Raw genomic sequence first — 16049 nt, 5'->3', positions numbered from 1 at the left:
CTCAAGTGATCTGCCTGCCTCAGCCTCCCAAAGTGCTGGGATTACAGGCACGAGCCACCTCACCTGGCTGATGATTGTTTTAAGCCGCTACATTTGGGGTGGTTTGTTGTGCAGCAATAGATACGTGGGACACAGTGCTTCACCCCTCCAGGGCCTATCACCAAATGTCACTGAGTTTTCCTTTTACATTCCTCTTGAATGTATCATCATCTCTCTGTCTTCTCTGCTGCCTGTCACCTGGATGACCGCATTAGCATCAGTGTTTCCCCACACCTTCTTGCAGCCACAGGGTTCTGTTTCCTGCACAGCAAACCAGAGAACCTGCTGAAAGTATATCTGATTGCCTCCCTAGCCAGTCTGTAGGCACTTGAAATGCTCGGTGGCTCTTCACTGCTGCTAGGATCAAGGCTTACCGATTCCTTTCCCCTTTTAGCTTCAGCCACATTGACCTGTCTTCTTGTCCTCTGATATTTCACATTCCCTTTGCCCCAGGGCCTTTGGACATACTGTTCTCACTCCTGGAGAGGCCCTCCCCAACCCAGCTAATTATTTCCTAGTTATTTCTTGTTCATGCTTTAGGTCTCAGCTCAGATACCACCTCTTTAGTGAGCTTCTTCTAACTTAGTTCTTAAAATGGGGTTCCTGATCCGTGGCATCTGGGAACTTGTTAGACATACATCTGGTGGGCTCATGCCTGTAATCCCAGCACTTTGGGAGGCTGAGGCAGGTGGATCATGAGATCAGGAGATCGAGATCATCTTGGCCAAGATGGTGAAACCCCGTCTGTGCTAAAAATACAAAAATTAGCTGGGCATGGTGATGTGTGCCTGTAATCCCAGCTACTCGGGAGGCTGAGGCAGGAGAATCACTTGAATTGGAGGTGGAGATTGCAGTGAGCTAAGATCGTGCCACCACACTCCAGCCTGGGTGACAGAGCAAGACTTTGTCTCAAAAAAAACAAAAAAGAAAAAGAAATACAAACATCCTGGGCCAGGCGCGATGGCTCACATCTGTAAAATTCCAGCTACACACACACACACACACACACACACACACACACACACACACACACACACACACAAAACTAGCTGGGTGTAGTGGTGCATCCCAGCTACTTGGGAGGCTGAGGTGGGTGAATCACCTGAGCCAAGAAGTCAAGACTGCAGTGAGCCAAGATTATGCCACTGCACTCCCACCTGGGCAACTAGAATGAGACCATGTCTCAAAACAATATAAATAAGTAAAATGGAAACATCCTCAGGCCCAAGCCCAGAACTAAGGAGTCAGAAGTTCTGAGGCAGGGCCCAGCAACCTATGATGGACGAGCCCTGCAGGTGATTCTTATACACGCACCTGAGACCCGAAGCTCTGAAGCCGAAGCTTGCATCCTGGACTTCCTTATGTTCTCCTATCCCTGAATCCGTTTCCTTGGGTGGGTTGTGTTTGTGATGGCACGGATTGTCTGATGGATGCATAATCTCATAAACCTGAGCACAGGTCTCGCTCGTTTTTCGCTCATCATTGTAGCAGCACCTCACCTTGTGCCTAGCACATACCAGGGCTTGCTTGGGGAGGTGGGTTGAGTAAATACTCAGCCTCCAGATGGTCACGAGCTCCCCAGGTGTCGGGGAGGAGCAGGGCCTTTTACACATCTGGGACCCTAAAAGTGGCCAAGGGGAGAATGCAAAACTTTAAAGGACTTGAAGAGGCTTCAGCCAAGTCCCTTAGAAGGCTGAGGAAGGGTGTCCAGAGCTTCCCTGCTTTCCTTCAGTCCCAGCCTCCCCAGCCTGGGGGAGCCCTCAGCTGACTTCTGCTGAGCATGAGCCAGGCCTTGTTCTATGGGTGCTGTGTGTTATATATCATTCAATACCATCCACAGGCTTCTGAGTTATGTATGAATAACATTCTCATTTTACAGATGGGGAAAGTAACTCAGTGACGCTTGGGGTTGGCTGCAGTCAGGGTAGAATCAGGACTGAAATCCAGGCTGTGGGGCTATGGCCCTGCCCCTCATCATTCATGCCAGGCAGAGATCACTCAGGTGGGGCAGGAGGTAAGATGGGGGCTGTGGGGAGCCTCATGTGTCCCTCCAAAGGGACTGTGCACTGTGAGGCAGTGGGTCCAGGAGGACCTTTCCAAATTCTCAATAGAAGCCAAAAGTGTGACTCTTAGTGTAAAATCTCCCTATGTCTATATGTTGGCAGACGATTACATTTTTTAAAAGCTCAGATGCCACTGGGTATGGTGGGTCATGTCTGTAATCCCAGCACTTTGGGAGGCTGAAATGGGAGATCACTTGAGTCCAGGAGTTCGAGAGCAGCCTTGGCAACACAGTGAGATCCCTTCATCCCTAGTCAAAAATATTATTTTATTTAAAACAAACAAACAAACTCAGATGCTTCCAGAGACCAGATGAATGCCTGCTCTAGCGAGAATGGGATGGTGCCGACGGCCCACGGCTGTCAGTGTCACTGCTTCTGCCATCTGCAGGTCAGTCCACGCCAGCTTCCGCAGGCCCTGTGAGTCCCCCTGCCTGCCCCTCCTGGAGCAGGGGATGGGCAGGGTGGGCAAGGGGACAGCCAGCTTCAGAGCTCACAGCCCACAGCCCACATTCAGGGGTCACTCTCCATGGGATGCAGACCTTGCTTTCTCTTCGGGCAGACTCCAAATATTGACCCTTACGTTCATGTCTTGGCCCCCATTGTGTGGGGCTGGGTTGGCTTGGTCACAGCTGCTTCACTAGCCCCAGGCCTGCACGAAGACAACACTCACTAAATGCTTGCTGATGAAGTAAACAGGCTGGCCTCTCTACCCCCTGCACCATGGCCCCGCCCCCTCCCCTGCCCCAGGTGGGCCAGCAGGCGCTGGTGAGTTAAAAGCTGGTAGCTGGGGCCTCTCAGATGCTGGGTCCTCCGTGGAGCTTGAGCTCCATGGCTACTGCAGGCTCTGTGAGTCCCCCTTCCAGTCCTTCCTGGAGCACGGGATGGGCAGGGTGGGCAAGGGGACAGCCAGGGCCAGGGCTCACAGCCCATAGCCCACAGCCTACCCTGACTCCTTTTTCTACGCAGGTGAGTGAAGCTGAGGGTGGAATCCCAGAGCGGGAGGAGAAGGAGGTAGCAGAGGGGATGCCCATGGGAAAAGAGGCTCCAAACTCTCCGAGGACTTCACTGTCTCTGAGAGGGAAGGCCCAGGTGGGGAGCCCCATGAAAGTCAAGCGGGAGCTGCACCCCCTGCAAAACAGGTAGGCAGAGGTCTGTAGGTGGGACACAGCCCCCTGCTTTCAGGCCAGCCTCTGTGCTGGCAGCCTGGCCTTGGGCAACGCCTTCTTCTCTCAGCCCCAGCTCTTCATCTGTGGGAGGCCAGAGCTGACCTAAGCCTTGAGTGCTGTTGGTCCTTCCAGCTTTAACCCCACGGAAATTGTGGGTCATATCCTCCCCCTCGACCACTCTTCCCTTGTCCTTCAGGACAACTGACTTCAATCATCTGAGTGGAGGGGGATTCTGTGCCCCAAATCTCATCTTCCAGTTTGCCCTTGAAGGGAGGGCCCTCCCTGTCAGTCCAGGTGTCCCGGGGGTGTACTCACAGGCTCTCTGCTTCCTCCTGGCTACGCCCCCCCCCGCCCCCTTCCCCTACCAGGTGGGCTCTGTGGTTCTTCAAGAACGACCGCAGCCGGGCCTGGCAGGATAACCTGCACCTGGTCACCAAGGTGGACACTGTGGAGGACTTCTGGGCGTAAGTGTCTGACCCCAGCAGGGCTGGGGTCAGGGGTGGGGGGCACTCTGAGCTCTAGGCTCCCTCCCTCCAGGCTGAGCCAGCCCAGGCCTCCCTAGGGCCTTTCAGCCTTGGTGAGGCCTGGGGCATGGTGGGTTCTGCCCAGGGGGTGTAGGGCTACCCCCCACCCCCATCCCATCACCTTCTTAGGGCTAAGGGAGGGAGCCCAGGGAGCTGACTCAGACACTCAATGGCTTTGTGACCTGGCAAGCTCCTTCCCCTCTCTGAACCTGTCTCAGTTGCAAAGGGAGGACTCGGTTGTCTTGGTGTCCCAGGTGCTCAAGGGAGTGGATCTGAAAAGGGCTGCACAAGCCCTAGGGAGGGCGAGAAGGCCCCAGTTCTAGCTGGAGGGGACGCGCTGGGGGTCCAAAACCCTCCCCAGGGGTTGGCTCACAGGGAATGCTCCGTGGAGAAGGTGGGTCTTGAGAGTTTGGATAAGTGGGGGTGGAATCCTAGGTGGCAGGCCAGTGTAAGCAAAGGCTTGGAGGCCATGGGGTCAGGTGAGGAGTTGGGAAGACTGAGCCCAACTGGAACCAGGCCCTAAAAAGCCTTGACTTTTGGCATGGGGTGGGGGCTCTGTCCAGGCTGTACAGTCACATCCAGCTGGCCAGCAAACTCTCCTCCGGCTGTGACTATGCCCTGTTCAAGGTAAGCTCTGCTCTCCTCTTTCCCTCCTGCAAAGGGACCAGGAGCTGATCCCTCCCAGCTTCTGCTGCGTTAATCCCTCACAGGAATAGGGGTGAGGTGCAACGAGCCACCTCTCAGCAGAGTTGCAGTTTCTGACCTGGACAGTCAGGCTCCAGCTGTACCTCGGAGGACCTTAAGAGGCTGGAAGGGGAAGAGGGAGGGAAAGAGATTTCTGGCCTGGCTCCTTCACTAGGGAAGGGCATCAGAATTGCCTGAGGACACTCATTGATGCCACACCTGTCCCTGGAGGGCGGATACTGTGTTTAGAGATCTCCCCAGGTGACTCCTGCCCAGCCTGGGAACCCTGCAACCAAGCCCGGGATGTCCCCCTTACCTGCATTGGGGTTTCCCCCCCCACCTCCCCACCACCTTCCCAGGCTTCCTTAATATATGCATTTAACAAATGCACATATACAAGGCTATAAAAGGTGACCAGTGCTATCTGTCCGGGGCTGAGTGGCTGGGGGTGGAATTCTGCTTGCGTTGAGGGGAGGAGCAGAAGAGAATCTGGCCTACTTAGGGCCTCAGCAGAGGGCGGATAGGCTGGGAGGGTAGGTGGGTCCCCACTTCCCTTTGAACACAGGGAGGCAGTTGACTTGCCATCTGCCTTGCAGGATGGCATCGAGCCCATGTGGGAGGACAGCAAGAATAAGTGGGGTGGCCGTTGGCTGGTCAGCCTGGCCAAGCAGCAGCGCCACATTGAGTTGGACCGGCTGTGGCTGGAGACAGTGAGTTGGAGAGGGGAGGGTCCTCAGGAATAGAGATGGGCTGTGTGGGCCTCACGGTGGCAGTGGTCTCAAGGATGGTGGGGCAGTCCCTATGTCCCAGCTAGTGATTTCACAACCCCCTACTTCCGGCCTAGCTGCTGTGTCTGATCGGGGAGAGCTTTGAGGAGCATAGCAGGGATGTTTGTGGGGCCGTCGTCAATATCCGCACCAAGGGGGACAAGATCGCCGTGTGGACAAGGGAGGCGGAAAACCAGGCAGGCGTGCTGCACATTGGGTGAGGAGAGTCTCTGGCACAGGGTGGGGGCTGGGTCTCTTCGAGAGGGAAGGTGGGTGGAGGTGGCTTGGCCTGCAAGGGAGACTTCTGGAAGTCTCCATAGCCTCTCTCCCTTCTGCCTTGCCCACCTGTATGGAAGGGTCTAGCGTTCAGATTTCCAACCCTTTCTATTACTGCAGTGCAGCTCTCCTATTGCATTAAGGGGTCCTATTTTGGGTTTCCACATGCATAAGACACACAACAGGAGTGGCTGTGGCCAGAATGAGGGTAGGTGTCTGGTGCCCTGAATTATCTCTAGGACCCTCTGGTGACTACCTGTGTCTCTTTTCCTGTGTCCTCCGCACCTGCAGGCGTGTATACAAAGAGCGCCTGGGCCTCTCCCCAAAGACCGTCATTGGGTACCAGGCCCATGCAGACACAGCCACCAAGAGCAACTCCCTAGCCAAGAACAAGTTTGTGGTGTGAGGGGGGCCTTGGCACCCCTCCTGTGTAATGGGACAGCCACCACCTGAGCGTTATAACTTTGGGGGATGGGGGTGGGGCAGGACTGGGGAATCACACAGCCTGGTTCTTATCTCTCTTCCAGTGAGCTGGAATGCACACTCTTTAACATGAGTCGGGCCTAGGGGCCAGGTGGGGGTAGTGGTGGCAGTCTGAGGATCTAGCTTGTCCTGAAGCCACAGGACAGCAGCAGGGTGGAGGAAACTCCTTCGTAGGTTTGAGTCATGGGGGAAGAAGAGCACTATGGCAGGCAGAGAAGCCTATGGTCCAGCGCTCTTCCATGGGTGGGGGCTCCAGGGTACAGACACTCTGAGAGCTGGACTTCAGGGATAGGAGTTGGGGTCACTCTGCTTAAAAACCTCACCAGCTCTGTAGCTTCAGAGCTCACCCTGGATGCTATCCCCTCCCTCCACCAGCTGTGGGTGGGTCCCTGAAGTGGGGCTGCCCACCCCAAGGGCTGAGGGCTGGAGGGTGAACAACATCATTTGTACAGAGGGATGTGTGGGTTGCTGAGGACTGAGAGAGCCTTGCAGGGCCGCTCCCCTTCTCACCAGCTGTGGCCAGGGCTGTCTGGGCCTTACCTGCCTCAGGGCCAGACTGAAGTGGAGGTGGGGGAATGCTGGGCTAAGCCTCACCATGGTTCTGGTAGAAGTAGATAAACTTTATAATAAAGCTTAAGCATCTTTCTGTTCCTATTTTAAATAAATACTTCTGAACAACGTTGGAATTATTTTTAGAGGGCTCTAAACTTGAGTAAGATTCAGGTACCCCCGAACTTTGCTGTGCCCCTGTCCTGCCTTGTAGGGGCTCATGTGCGATCACTAGGTACCAAGGAGCCTGAACAGGACCCAGGCAGGTATGGGGGACAGGGGGTACGGCTGGACCTCAGCCACCAAGGGGACTTGAGCCAGGTGCTGGGGCATATGCCCCTGGCAGGGCGCAGCAGGCGTGGCACAAGCCCCAGGCCCTCCTTTGGTCTGAGTTTTGAGTCAGGATTAGCACAGCTGAATTTCTGCGGGGTGAAGGTGAGTCTGCTGCGACTCCACTATGACAAAACGTCCTGCACGTGTTAAAAACTCAATCTGGACCAGTGTCCCCATCCGTCCACCGGAGCAGCAGTTACTCTTCCCCCTGGGATGGGCTACAACAGCGGGCTGGGGACTGGAATGGCGCTGGTACCGAGCAGGGGGAGCTACAGCTTCTTCACGCCAGCAGTAACTGGCACAATCAGCCGGCGTCTCAGACGCAACTGAAGGACGCTGGGAAACGCGGCTGCGACCGGCGCGGGGGCGGGGCCTGGCCGAAGGCTGGGCTGCGAGGAGGTCCGAGTCCGGCTGCGGGGGCGGAGCCATGTCCAGAGGCGGGGTTCAAACGGGACTGAGTTGGGCTGTGGGGGCGGAGGCAGGTCGGGAGGCGGGGCTCCGAGGGAACTGAGGGCTGAGAGGGCGGAGCTCGGCCCAGAGGCGGGGCTTGGAGGGAACAGCGCAGGGCTCAGGGCGAGGCGGTCCGGATGCCGAGGGCGGTCCCTGAGGGGCGGGCGGGGCCCGACTGGCGCTCTGTGTGGCCGCGGCCATGAAGCCGCAGCCGCCCGGCTAGGCCCGGGGCGGCTCTAGCCCAGGGCGGCCAGCGGGGCGCTGGGCCTGGCTCCCGGCTCCGGTTTCCCGGCCGGCGGGTGGCCGCTCACCATGCCCGGCAAGCACCAGCACTTCCAGGAACCCGAGGTCGGCTGTTGCGGGAAATACTTCCTGTTTGGCTTCAACATTGTTTTCTGGGTGAGCGTGGGGTCTGCGCCTTGCCCTGTGCTGGGGAGTGGTGGGAGAGGGACGTTCAGTCTTCTGAGGGGGCAGACCACTCCCTGCCCCAAGAGTTCGGAGCTCGGGACCATCCCCCACTTCTGCCACCCCCACGCCCACTTCCAGGACCACCCGAGATAGATACAGAGAGGCCCGGATTTCTGGGGGCTGGTCCCAGCTACAGCGCGGGGTGGGGGTTGGAGTGGGGGGGGTCTCCCTGAGTGATCCCGAGGCCCGGTAGAGAAAGGGAAGGTGTTTCCTTGAAGACCCCACGGGCGCGCTAGGTGCAGGTCGCCCCCTCTCTCGCCCAGCCTCCTTCCTACCCTGGGATATGGGATGTGTGCCAAGCCCCACCCCTGGTTTAGCCGGTGGGGAGGAGATTCTGGCGCGAAGGGAGCCGCCAGGCTCCCTCCCTGGCCTCCTTTCCCTTCCTGTAGTACCTGGGTCAGGTGCCTCACCTTAGGCTCCTTGCAAAGTGAGGTGGGTCACAGCCCTCTCCCCACCCCAGTTCCGCACAAGGAGGCTTGACCTACCAGGAGAGGCAGGGAGGGTCAGTAGCGAGTCCTTGGCGGCTGGGAGGGGATCTCCTCTGTTGAGAGCCTGGGAGCTGGCCCTGGGAAACAGAATTCAACATTCCACAGCTGACAAGGCTCCTGGGTGGGGCTGCCTCTACCGGGGAAAGGGAGCTGCTAGTGCCGCTCCCAGGGTGGCATCTGTGCCCCAGGGCCATGCCAAGTCATTTTTCCCGTCTCACCAAAGCTGTGGCCTCTGCAGTCTCTGCTCCTGAGGCCTTGGATCAAGCTGCCAGGCCCTTTCAGTTGTGTTCAGCAGGACTCAGTGGCACTGCCCTCCACCCATGTGCCACTGAGCTCACTGGTGTGGTGGGTGCCCTTGCACTGCAGCGCTAGGCTCTTGAGGGTGTGGGCAGTGGGGTGTGGGTGGGAGCATCGGCAAGGAAGTCAGATGCCTGGCTGTAGCAGGCCTAGCTGTGATACCTTGGGCAAGTCACCTCTCCTCTGGACCTCAGCTTTCCTGTCTGGAAGGTGAGGATAAAGAATCTGCCTGTGAAGCTGTTACAATGAAATCCATTTGTTGTATTCTCACAACTACCTTATTATTATCTACATTTTACAGATGGGGAAACTGAAGGAATAGAGAGAAGTCACTTACCTAGGGTCACACAGTCAGAAAGTACAGAGCCAAGGTGACGGCCCAGTAGGCAGAGGGTAGAGGTGAGGCAGAACTGTGAGCAGAGGTAACCTCAAATACTGAGGGGGAGCAGGAATGAGAGACCCGGGTTTGTGGGTGGGGCCTGGGCCGGGGCAGAGTGTAGGGTATTACGTTAAGGTGGCATGGAGCAGCGAGGGCTTCAGTGATGGGTCTGATCTGGCTTCTGTTCTGGAGGCTGCTTGCCTGGCTGCTGTGTGGCGGGTGGGTGAGGGGCAGGGCCTGGAGGTTTGGAAGTGGGGGTCAGGGCTGGGACAAAGCTGGGCTGGAAGAAAGGTGAGGAAGGCTGGCTGGAAAGCCAAGAGGCTGAATCGACTGGCCTGGGTCACTGGGGGCTGGAGAGAGGATTTCAGGTTTGGGTCAAGGTGGCCTAAGGGAGGCTACCTATGAAACAGGCCCAGAGGTTTTCATGTGTAATGTCAGGTGGACCGTGGTATTGCTCTGCTTGGAACCTGCTTGTGGTTTCTTTTTCTTTTCTTTTTTTTTTGAGACAGTTTCATTCTTGTTGTCCAAGCTGGAGTGCAATGGTGTCATCTTGGCTTACAGCAACCTCCACCTCCTGGGTTCAAGCCATTCTCCTGCCTCAGCTTCCTGAGTAGCTGGGATTACAAGTGTGTCCCAGCACACCTGGCTAATTTTTGTATTTTTAGTAGAAATGGGGTTTCACTGTGTTGGCCAGGCTGGTCTTGAACTTCCTACCTCACGTGATCTGCCCACCTCAGCCTCCCAAAGTGCTGGGATCATAGGCGTGAGCCTTTGTGCCTAGCCACCCTGCTGGCGGTTTCTTACTGCTCCTAGAGTACTGTCTAGTCTCCTCCCCACAGCCTCTAGGGCCCTGTGGATCTGTGCTGGCTGCCCTTCAGTTTGTTCCTTGCACTAGACATGGTCCTGTGTCAGGGCCTTTGTCTGTGCCCATCCCTCCTCCTAAAATAGCGTTTTCCCTCTTGCTCTTTTTCATTTTTATTTTTATTTTTTGAGACAGAGTCTCACTCTGTCACCAGGTGCCAGGGTGGAGTGCAGTGGCACAATCTCAGCTCACTGCAACCTCTGCCTTCTGGGTTCAAGCAATTCTCCTGCCTCAGCCTCCCGAGTAGCTGGAACTACAGGTGTGTGCCACCACGCCCAGCTAATTTTTTGTATTATTTAGTAGAGACGGGGTTTCATCCTGTTGGCCTGGATGGTCTTGATCTCTTGACCTCATGATCCACCCGCCTTGGCTTCCCAAAGTGCTGGGATTACAGGCGTGAACCACCGTGCCCAGCCCCCCCTTGCTCTTTTTATCATTAAAACCTCAGCCAAATGCCTCTACCCTCCCTCCTGCCCTCTCTAAAGCTCTCCTCCAACCCCCAGCATCCCCTATCTCATCACCCCGATTGATATTTGCGAACGGGGTCTGTTTGGATCTGAAGTTTTCTTGTCGGCTTGCTCACTGTCTATCTCCCCTGCTGGAGTATAAGGTCCATGAGTCCATCCTATTCACCAACAAATTCCTGGCATGACAAGGGTCAGTGCTGGTGGGTTGTGGAGGTGTTTGCTGCAGGTGGATGGATGTAGGGGTGTGGAAGCAGCATGAGGTCTGGGTGGAGATCGGGAGATGCCAGTGTCTAAATGGAATGGAAGAAGAGTATGAGGAGGACGAAGGGCAGAAGGCTGAGGCTGAAGGCCGGGAGACCAGCGCAGGTGTGGGGCAGGTGAAGGCAGAGCGTCCTCGGAAGGAGCTCGGGGAGGAATGGGGTTAACTGAGGTGGGGTTCAGGAAGGAAAAATTGGCACTCAGTCCCATCTGAAGGCCAAGGACAGGTCAAGTGGGATGAGGCAGGAGAAGAGATGTTTGGTTTCACTGCAGACCCAGTAGGCAGGAGGGAAGGGAAGATGTTTTCAGAGAAAGAATAGAGCAGTGTGGGGAGCCCAAGGTCAGGGAAGAGAAGGTGATAAAGGCCTTGGCCGTGGCTATGTGTTGAGGGGAGGGAGCCTGCAGAGAAAGCAGGTGCATGGGGAGGTCTTAGGAGGTGGGGTCATGGCTCTGGGTTTGGGTATGACTGGCTTCCCCTCTCCGAGACTGCATACCTACGGACCTGCCCAGGGTCAGGGATGAGGGTAACTGGCCTTGACGCCAGGGCTCTTCCCAGTAGGGAATTGAGGCAGGATGGTGGGAAAGCTGAGTGCGGAGGAGGGGCACTTGGACTGTCCCAGTAGGGAGTCTAGCTAGCGTTCCGAAGGCCCAGGCAGAGCTGTGGCCATGGGTTTTCTAGGGCAAAGCCACTGGCACAGGCCAGGATCCTCTAGCTGGATCCTGCTAGGGATTGTTGAGATTCCTCCTCTTTCAGGGGTGTTTGGTTGTGAGCCACGTAAACTGACTCTGGTAGGTAGAAGTTAAGGTGGTAGGATGGGGCTGGGGAGGAGTGTCGAGGGTGGGGCAGCAGTCATGGGGCTTTAGGGCATCAGGGGAGCTGGACTTGGCAAGGTGCAGAAAGGAGGCTAGGAGCCCAGAACCCCAGCACCAGCTGGGGTAAAGGCTCAGCGTGCTGCCACCACCACTACTGCCACCACCACTGCTGCCACCACCACTACTGCCACCACCACTACTGCCACCACCACTGCTGCTATTGCTTCTTGGCAGGAGTGTCTTGGCCACTGTGTGCTCCAGTCTGGAGTTTCAGGAAGGGGCCCCTGATGTCCATTCTAAGGCTAGGGGATGGTTCAGTCCTCCAGGCTGTGTCCTGTGGGAAAGAAGCACTGGGATGTGTTATTGGGAAGATGGAAAGAACCCCAGATCCGGTTCACAGCCCCTGTGCCTCTTCCTCTCTCCATTGGCTTCCCAAAGGCCCTGGACAGTGGGAAAGGATGAGGGGGAGGGTCCTGGGGCTGCTCCTGCCCTGAGCTCTTTGCTGCTGCCCTTGCAGGTGCTGGGAGCCCTGTTCCTGGCTATCGGCCTCTGGGCCTGGGGTGAGAAGGTAAGGCAGTGGGCAGGCATGGGGCTGGCATGGGGCAAGGTGGTGGGAAGGTCAGCTCCCTACACCTGCCTCTGCTCCCCGGCACAGGGCGTTCTCTCCAACATCTCAGCGCTGACAGATCTGGGAGGCCTTGACCCAGTGTGGCTGTTTGTGGTAGTTGGAGGCGTCATGTCGGTGCTGGGCTTTGCTGGCTGCATCGGGGCCCTCCGGGAGAACACCTTCCTGCTCAAGTTTGTGAGTGCTGCCCCCGAGATCCCCTGGGAACTCCAATCTCCTCTCATCCATTCTTGCAATACAGTTGGAGCTTAATGATGGGTAGCTTTATTATTATGCTATAGTTGTCATCATTAGATTCATGTTATCTATATTTACTAGGGTCCTTTCTGTGGTATCCTAAGTGACGGAGCATATCCTGGTGGCCCAAGCATAAAATATGTGTTGACTCAAATAAGAAAAGCCCAGGGGTGTGCTGGCTGCTGGTGCGTTTTGGTCCAGGGGCTGCCATGGTGTCACTTGGCTTGGTTTCTCTCTGGTTCCTAGGTCTCCCCACCCCCATTTTGGCTCCATTCCCAGGTGGCGGGAGGCTCAGGAACAGAGCTGGCTTCCCCATGCCCTCCCAGGAACTCCTGCTAGAGGCTGAGAGCTCTCTTCCCAACTGTTTTTCCGAAGTGCTTTAATTACATTTCCTTGGCTCTGATTGGCTGCCTCTGGACCAATCCCTGGAGGCTGAGGGAGGCAGTACTCTGATAGGTGGGCTTGGGCACTTCCCAGTCCTGTATCTTCCACTGGGGGGTATGGGGGAGAGGCGGGTGAGGAGGTGGCTCCATCCAAACCTTGGAAACTAAAGGTTTGCATGGAGGATGGTTTTTCAGAGAGAGCAGGGTGTGAATACCAGACAAAGGGGAATGGATGCACAGGTAAGAACAGATGCCTTTTACCATGATATAACAATACTAAAATAATGGAAGGTGGTGACTCTCGGTGCCTCTGGGTCTTGGTGAAAGTAGGGATAGAGCTCCTCCCTGTGGCACACACAAGCCCTGGGAGGTCACCAGAGCCCTGCATCTCCAACCCCCACTGTCTGTATGCTCCCAACCCCAGTTCTCCATGTTCCTCGGCCTCATTTTCTTCCTGGAGCTGGCAACAGGGATCCTGGCCTTTGTCTTCAAGGACTGGATTCGAGACCAGCTCAACCTCTTCATCAACAACAACGTCAAGGCCTACCGGGACGACATTGACCTCCAGAACCTCATTGACTTTGCTCAGGAATACGTGAGTCCAGTGTCCACCCTGGGCCACCTGTAGGAGGCACCTTCCTGGCAGATGAATGAGGGAGCAAGTTCCCTGTGATGGGACCATCTCCTTACCCACCTGGGCTAGCGCGCCCCAGGAAAGAGACCCAGGAGTGTTCTCGTCCAAGGAGAGCCAGCACCTGGTGATCCTTATGGGTCCCCATTTGCCTAGTACCGTAGGGACACAGCCTTGGGAAACAGAGGCCATGGGCTCCACACTGGCAGCTCCCAGGTCAGGGCCTATGACACATGGAAGAATGGAGGAAATGTGACATAAAAATATAGATTTCTACTTCTGCTAAACCCTGGACCCACAGTATTGGCTGGGACTATGTCACTGCCACCCTTTTACTGGTACAGAGGCTCTCTGTTTACCACTGTTCCCAACACTCTGCGTTTTATTATATCTGTCAGCCCTTATCTCTCATTTATACTGTTTGACCTCTGTACATATTAGAGTTTACACCGCTGACGGAAACTCTGCCCTCAAGCTTGCAAACTTAACCCCAGTGAAGAGCAGCCAGAGAAGAGTTCACAAAACCCTAGCTGCCTCCCACCTGCACCATCTCGCCTACTCACCCCCAACCATAAATACACAGTCACACACTGTCACCCACAGTCACACCCACACCCAGTCACACACAGGCACACTTGATCACACTTACACCTACACCTGGTTCCACAGTCACACATGAGTCACACACAATCACACCCACACATGGCCACAGGCCCTTGGCACCATTCACCACCAAGAGTCAGCTCTGGGATCCAGAGATGAAGCAGAGCTGGTGCCTGCTTCAAGCAGCTCTCAACCTAGGGCAGAGGCAGACATAGCTAGGCAGTTGTGATGCGGTCCATTCATTCATTCAGCATAGGATTGTTAAGGGCCTACCATTGCCAGACCCTGAGCCAGGCCCTGGGGGTCTGGTGGGGAAAAAAGCTGGGACCCTGCCATCGCAGGGATGGCAGTCGGGAAGAGACAGATGGTGAACAAGCAGAACAAACAAATGTGTGCATGTACACGTGTGTGTACAAAATTATACATTGTGATTAAAAGTCAAAATGAAGGGTGGAGAAAGGGATGGTCTCTGGGTGGAGAGCTTGAAGCCTCCCAAAGGAGGAGAAGGGAGAAAGGGAGCAGCTGGTGCTGAGCAGGTGCCAGGAGGCAGGTGGAGGCTGAGCCCTGCCCTGGGACCAGCGCATGCAGGTCACGTGACAGGCCTGGCTCCCCAGCTCTCTGGCTTGGCCATGGGACCTGCCTGTGTCTGCCGCTGAGCCTGAGCTCCCCTAGACCCTGTGCTGCTCTGGTCAGTGAAGGCTGTCCACACCCATGTGCCCCAAAAGACCATGGTTCATGGCAGATCCCAACCTTGCCAGTGCCCCTGCTTAGGGGACATCATAGGGTGTTCTGGGTGGGGGTGATGGGGTGTGGGATGATGCGAGCCAGCATGGAGGAAATGGAGTGGGATGGCTCTGGAGGGGTGGCAGGGATGGGAGTGGGAAGGATTCCCCTCCTTTTCCTGCACTGAGAGAGGAGGGTTTTGTAGAACCTCTGGGGCAAGTGTGAGAGGCCTGGTGCAGACGTGGCTCAGCAGTCTCTGCCGCCACAGGGCTTGGCCTAGTGCCTGCCTCTCAGGTAGTTCGGAGGAAGCCACAGTCGTTGAACCATTATCCTTGTCCTACTCCCTCCCTTTTCTAGACTCTCTTGGGTTGGGGGGCAAGCTCAGGGTCCCCTCCCTTGTACCCCTCTGCCTCCACCAACCTGGAGGTGGGGCCCAGGCCTGTGGGGGTGGGGAAATTGCCACCTACCTGGCTGTCCCAGTCCCTTCCCAGACAGCCCTGTCTCCCTGCAGCCTGGGCTTATCCCCAGACAGGGTGAGGCTCTTGGGGTGGGCCTGGCTCACCTGGGGCTCTCTCCTGCCCCCACAGTGGTCTTGCTGTGGAGCCCGAGGCCCCAACGACTGGAACCTCAATATCTACTTCAACTGCACTGACTTGAACCCTAGCCGGGAACGCTGTGGGGTGCCCTTCTCCTGCTGCCTTAGGGACCCTGCGGTGAGTGGGGCTTGGGGAGGAGACGTGAGGGGTGTTGCAGTGCAGAGAATCTGGGGAAACCAATCACAGGGCCCCACTCTGCTCTGCCCTGTTCTGGGGGCATGGATTCTAGGGGAGCTCGTTTTATGTGGGTGGCACTGGGGCCTGTTGGGGTACAACTGCTTTCCCTGTTCAGCAAGACCTGTCGTTCTGATCGTAGTGAGATGGAAATGGCAGGATCTTAGGGCACAGGGATGGGGACTTCCCTGGAGGTCTCCCTGCACCCTGTACATCCAGATAAACACAGCTGCAGCCATTGTCTGCTCCTGGCCAGCTTGAAGGTTGGCCGGGTGTCACTCTCAGTTACAGTTGTATGTGGTAAGAGTTGTGTGGGCCATTGCCAGCCACCACCCCACTGGACCACCATTGCAGAGTAGCAGGAGTGGGGAGCTCTGTCCCTTTACGGCTTTCCTCAGGGCAGAAACCTCACCCAGTGATGTTTCTTTAGTCATAGTTCATCTGGGATGGCAGAGGCCAGGTTTCTCCCCATTCTTATAACACACCAGCAGGCAGGGTTCCCCAACAGGTCCAGGTTGGCGATTGCAGCCACGCATTCTGGCGTCTGGGAAAGAGGCACATAGGGCCGGGTGCAGTGGTTCGTGGGAGGATCATTTGAGTCCAAGAGTTCGAGACCAGCTGGGGCGGCACAGTGAGACCTCATGTCTAGGAAACAAAAAGTTAGACAGACATGGTGACACATTCCTGTGGTCCCAGCTACTAGGAGGCTGA

General features: G+C 56.3%; 2 protein-coding genes across 6 annotated transcripts in view; both read left to right on the top strand.

Annotated features, from left to right (window-relative positions):
- Positions 1 to 2772: 2772 nt before the first annotated feature.
- Positions 2773 to 5925, top strand: EIF4E1B (eukaryotic translation initiation factor 4E family member 1B). The gene is made up of 6 exons (XM_017965162.4): positions 2773 to 3241; positions 3637 to 3732; positions 4356 to 4419; positions 5073 to 5186; positions 5321 to 5460; positions 5811 to 5925. Exons 1-6 carry the CDS (start codon positions 2901 to 2903, stop codon positions 5923 to 5925), a joined length of 870 nt encoding a protein of 289 aa, XP_017820651.2. The 5' UTR covers positions 2773 to 2900.
- Positions 5926 to 7469: 1544 nt separating this feature from the next.
- The window catches only part of TSPAN17 (tetraspanin 17), a 29763-nt gene continuing 21183 nt past the window's right edge, over positions 7470 to 16049 (top strand). For 3 of the 5 annotated variants that reach the window (XM_017969644.4, XM_035290652.3, XM_054251909.2), the window contains exons 1-5: positions 7470 to 7733; positions 11884 to 11934; positions 12022 to 12168; positions 13036 to 13206; positions 15156 to 15281. In XM_017969644.4, the coding sequence (XP_017825133.1) occupies positions 7647 to 7733; positions 11884 to 11934; positions 12022 to 12168; positions 13036 to 13206; positions 15156 to 15281 (582 nt within the window). In that variant the 5' untranslated portion in view covers positions 7470 to 7646. The remainder of the gene's footprint in view (positions 7734 to 11883; positions 11935 to 12021; positions 12169 to 13035; positions 13207 to 15155; positions 15282 to 16049) is intronic. The other 2 variants (XM_054251910.2, XM_035290651.3) reach the window with 2 other exon arrangements.

This window comes from Callithrix jacchus, chromosome 2 (assembly GCF_049354715.1).
Source record: "Callithrix jacchus isolate 240 chromosome 2, calJac240_pri, whole genome shotgun sequence".
NCBI lineage: Eukaryota > Metazoa > Chordata > Mammalia > Primates > Cebidae > Callithrix > Callithrix jacchus.
The sequence above is the reverse complement of the archived record's forward strand: the minus strand, read 5'-3'. Positions and strand labels throughout refer to the sequence as shown.

Excerpts from the sequence above, each read along its gene's own strand:
- EIF4E1B (XM_017965162.4), top strand. The coding sequence starts at position 2,901 with ATGCTGGGTCCTCCGTGGAGCTTGAGCTCCATGGCTACTGCAGGCTCT. Across the intron at positions 3,242-3,636 it reads CTGCACCCCCTGCAAAACAG|GTGGGCTCTGTGGTTCTTCA; the intron begins GTAGGCAGAGGT and ends TTCCCCTACCAG. Across the intron at positions 3,733-4,355 it reads ACTGTGGAGGACTTCTGGGC|GCTGTACAGTCACATCCAGC; the intron begins GTAAGTGTCTGA and ends GGCTCTGTCCAG.